We start from the raw sequence: 4,915 nt of genomic DNA on the forward strand, positions 1-4,915 counted from the left end.
ATTAGTCCTTAAAACTGTTCACGACCAAATGATAGGCTGTTAATAAGGACAACAGCTTCTATCGAGCATAGGTCGCTGTAGGCCATATGGGTTGGTTGTCCTCTTAACCAAGGAGTGTGGAGACACTGGTATGGCATACAGGTGAGATGTAAGGGTACATCATCATTGAACGTGACCAACTCCAGAGTATTCTGCTGTCAAGAATGTCTCTGATGGGATATAGGTATAAGTGTCCCTTAGACCTGAGATCACCTCAGTGACTTGCAAGCAACTCACTGTGCTTTGGTACTGGACTAACTGAATTTCTAATTCAGGGACGGCAGGCTTCTGGGTACAGTCAAGTACTTGCGAAGTCAGAGTGTGATCGAGATGAGATTGACCACTCCAAGAGTTGGAGAAGAATGAGTCGCTGTATTTCAATTTAGCAAAACCTTGGCCAGGGTAATCCATCAGATGGATTTGATATTTTGAAATACAATGTGGACAACCTGATCAGAGTTGACAGTTAAACTCTGGGGTGTCCTATGATCATTTTGGTCAAGGGGATGAATTATATGAAAACTATATCTGCATGGGTTCTAAGGATGTTGTTCTACACATTCGACCTATCCGGTCGTCGGGTACCATTGCTAGATGGTCACTTCGATTGGTATAAAAATTTATTCCTATACTACCGGCTTAGATTCGGACCTATGAGGTCATACACATTAGAGTTCATGATCCGATCGGATGGTTGATCAACGATTAAGAATCGTTCTAGGGTTAAATGATCAATACGATTGACATTTAACCCAGTGCAAGTATTGCAGGAGGATCGATTAGCAATTTGATTGCTAATTGACTTAATTTGATTAAGCCAATAGGTTGAGATTAAGTCTAATTAAATATGATTTAATTAGATTTAGTTTGGGCTTGATTGGATCAAGTCCAATTGGTTTATTGGATAAGCCAAGTGCAAGAAAAAACTAGTCGTAGTTCAACTAGGACTTGGGTCAATCTAATTTCTAATTTGATTAAAAAATTAAATCAGATTTAAATCTAATTTAATCTGATTAAATTAGGTTCTTAATTAGGTTAATACCTATTTTAATTAGGTTGATCTAATTTTGATTTGATTTGATTTGGGAAACCAAATTAAAACAAGTCATAAGACAGAATCCTAGTAAGACTAGGATTCCACCTTGCGCCACATAAGCCTTCTCCACACCCTCTCTCTTATTCAATGCCAATCTCCACTTATTTTGTGTGACAAAAGCCCTCTCCCAGATCTCTCCCACGTTCACAAAAGGTCTCCTCTCTTCTTTCTTACATGGAAGGTGGTTTGGATCAAATCTAAAAGGAATAAGTTTGGATTTCGAATTCTATGAGATAGAGTTTTAGAAATCCAAAACTCTTTCAATTTTGCACCGAATTTATCCAAATTTTTTTTGGAATTTTTGTGGCTTTTAGGATATACATTGTACACCCTTTTTTGATAATCCATGCATGAAAATATGAAGGAGGTGCTCAAGAGTTGGGCGTCCCTTAACTTGCCATGTTTGGATAAGCCTTGACTAGGTGTTTGACCTAGATAAGGACTCTATCATATCTCTCTGTATAAGATGAGTTTCTTTATGAAATTTTTGAGAAAGTCAGATATTTGAGAGACCTTTGTTCCATCCAAAAATCAAGGAGAAATACCTTTGGGTCATGGAGATATAAAAGATGTAAGTTTGGGTGTCTAGAGAGAAAAATGTGAAGAAGAAGAGGATCCTCTTCTAGGCTTTTTGTTTTCATATCTTTCCTCCCTCCATCTTGAGTTTTCTAAGAGCGTCTCAGATCTGAAACTCCTCCTTCTACTTTCCATCTTTGGAAGAGTTCAAATCAAGAAGAAGGAGGCACCTGATCAACCATCAAAGAAGGATCAGCGCAGTACTAGCATATTGTGCTGATTTTCTGAAGCAGGACTTCTGATCGAGATTCGTGGGCTCGTGTGGATGACTCCTAGAGGCCGGATGCATGTGTGGCTTGTAACATCATTCTCAAGCCTAGATCAACAAGGTTAGAATGTCTAACTTGCAAGGTAATAGATCTGATCTATTGTTTAATACATACATTAGATGTAGTATAGAAACATATTGATATGATCAACATGTAGTTCATGCTATATTTATATATTTTAATTTCTGATTTAATACTATGTAATAATCATGTAATAGGATCTTAGATCTAAGAATTTTCTGATTTTAGAAAATAAACTTTGATTTATTTTAGTCTTTCGCTGTATGATCTTGAAAAAGTTTCAAGATCTAACCCTGAAACCCTAGATAAGGTTCCTACAAGAGGCCCTTACAACGGCCCTTATGTGCCCCCACAGCCTTGTTAGGAACAGGAGGAGAACCTCATCCTAACATGAGCAAAGTCGAAGGCCCAGTTTCTTAAAGATCGGATGGGGGGAGAGGCCCTTACAACGGTCCTTATGTGCCCCCACAGCCTTGTTAGGAATAGGAGGAGAACCTTGTCCTAACATGAGCAAAGTCAAAGGCCCGATTTCTTAAAGATCGGATGGGGAGAGAGGCCCTTACAACGGTCCTTATGTGCCCCCGCAGCCTTGTTAGGAACAGGAGAAGAATCTCATCCTAACATGAGCTGAAGCCAGCTGTCAGGAACAAGGTGTGGACCTCGTCCCAATGCAAGCAAAGACTCGATTGATCGACAAGGAGGAAAGCTTCCCTAATGATTCCTCTCACTCTCCCGACCCCATCAAGAGTGGAGGGAAGACCCTCACCCAAACACAGAAGAAAGGGAGAAGTGAAAAGAAAAGCAACAAACTACACTAGCGATAAATGAAAAATGAGCTACAGGAAACCTCATCTCAACGAGGAAGGAGATTCCTACCAAAAACCCCCAGTCTCTAAGAGGGAAATCAACACAAGCCAAAGATAAACCGACCTCCTCGAGATAACGAAAAGTTTGAACTCCTGAGCTCAAACCTAAGGCAACAAACAAAAAGGACAAATCGACACGACGACAATCATGAACCACTAAACAACGACGGCATCGAACAACACAAAAGGCAAGAGGAATTCGGTAAACAACAACTTAATGCAAAAATGAACAAGGTAACAGAGAATCTTCTTTTCATTTCATTATCAAAGTATACATTATCAAGCCCCGGAGGTCAAAAAAGAAAAACTACAAGAAAGAAAAAAGAATACATAGAAGGACAAAAGTTAAGAAGAGCTCTAAAGGAGCTCGGCTTCTTCCGACTTTGAGCTCTCGGTTGCAGGCCCTTATTGGAGACTACTTCAAGTCTTCGACTTCTCCTTCTAGCTCCATCTTTCTCAGCAATATCTCCCGGTACATCCGGTGAAACCGCCGACTTTCGCTCTTCGCCCCGTTCCTCTCCATTTCCAAACTTTCGCTCTTCGACCTGTTCCGTTCTGTTTCCAAACTTTCGCTCTTCACCCCGTTCCGCTCCATTTCCAAAATCCTAACCTTAAGAAGAAGAATGCAGGATAAAGCCCGGAGAACGGCAGCAGCCGCGATGACGACCTGCTTCAAGAAGAACCGAAAGCACCCCGATGGCCACGGTAATGCCGGAGGCATGCACCACCACTGCATCCTCTCCGACAAGTACCATCCCGGGTACTTCGGCAAGGTCAGCACGTGCTACTTCCACCGCCTCTGCAACAAGTTCTACCGTCTCGCCATCAACATCGACCGCCTTCGGTCCCTCATCCCCGACGACGTCAAGAAGTCCACCGTTCCTCGTGGCGACAACTCCACTCCCTCGATCGGTGTCACCCAGTTCGACTACTTCAAGATCCTCGGGCGAGACGCACTTGCCTACCAGCTTCTTTATTAAATCTCTGTTGTTGAAGGAATTCTTCCTCGGGCCCTCTTCGAAGCCGAAGGAGTCTTCAATGGCAGCTCAGCGGCCGCTGAACTTTCTCCTCTTTTTGACCCCTGGCACCCCCTCAGGACGGACCTCTAGAACAGGAACCTCTGTGAGAGAATTCCATGAAAAGACTCGGGGAACTGAAGGCTCGACGTCCAAAGGGATGTCAGCAGCAAGGGCAGTCTGGGCAGGTATGGCTGAGCTCGCCTCTCCCATTCTGGTCTTCTTCGTCGGCCCGGTGGTTGCGGCGCCTTTTCTCTTGTAGGCCTTGAGGCCCTTGGCCAGCAGTTGTACGGCTTTCGTGCCTTCTGCATCCATACCTACAACAAGAAGACAAGGGGGAGAGGTCAAAAAAAAAAAAACAAGAAGAAAGAAAAGAAGAAAGAAGAGAAAAGGGGGAGAGAGAGAAGGAGAAGAAAAATCCCAAAAAATCGGGGGAAGACTATCGATAAACTCTTGGAAGCTACACAGACGGAGCAAGAAGAAGAAGGAACAACAAAATGATGAGAGAACAAAGTTTGGGACCAACCTGGATTGGCCTGAGGGAAGCAGGAAGGCGGCAAAAATGGTGGGAGTTGACTCAAAGAACACCTAAGGCCGAAAAGGATGATGGAGAGGAGCGAAGCTCTCAGGAAGAAGAAGAGCACCAATTAGACTTTCAGGCGATGTGAAGTCCCTGGAGGAGAGGAGTGGACTTAAATAGACAGCAGGGCCCGATGTAGTAATGATGGCGGATGTCCCCAGGCCGACCACCACTCACCACATGTCCCACTCACCATGATGAGCGGTTGACTGCTGACGGGGCCATTATTAGGAGGTACATAGGGAGGTGCTCCAGCAGGGATTCCAAAAAATCTCTTCGGATCGCCTAGGGCAGCGCTCCAACAGAGGTTTCCGAAAAGTCTTCAGATCGCCCAGGGCAACGCGCCAGTGGGGATTCCGAAAATTCCCTTCGGATCGCTTCGATCCAAAAAGACTCCAGCACACGCACGCAAAATACCAAAATATCTGAGAATGATCGTGCACAGAAATCGA

The 4,915-nt window shown here is 43.8% G+C and overlaps 1 protein-coding gene across 1 annotated transcript; it reads left to right on the forward strand.

The window, feature by feature from the left end:
* The first annotated feature begins 3,526 nt into the window (after positions 1–3,526).
* On the forward strand, positions 3,527–3,847 carry LOC140858807 (large ribosomal subunit protein uL15y-like). Its single transcript, XM_073260091.1, has one exon. The coding sequence runs from the start codon at positions 3,527–3,529 to the stop codon at positions 3,845–3,847; it is 321 nt and encodes a 106-aa protein (XP_073116192.1).
* Positions 3,848–4,915: the final 1,068 nt, after the last annotated feature.

This window comes from Elaeis guineensis, chromosome 6, assembly GCF_000442705.2.
Source record: "Elaeis guineensis isolate ETL-2024a chromosome 6, EG11, whole genome shotgun sequence".
Taxonomy (NCBI): Eukaryota; Viridiplantae; Streptophyta; class Magnoliopsida; order Arecales; family Arecaceae; genus Elaeis; species Elaeis guineensis.

What these genes read in the sequence shown, in the direction of transcription:
- LOC140858807 (XM_073260091.1), top strand. Translation starts at nt 3,527, where the DNA reads ATGACGACCTGCTTCAAGAAGAACCGAAAGCACCCCGATGGCCACGGT.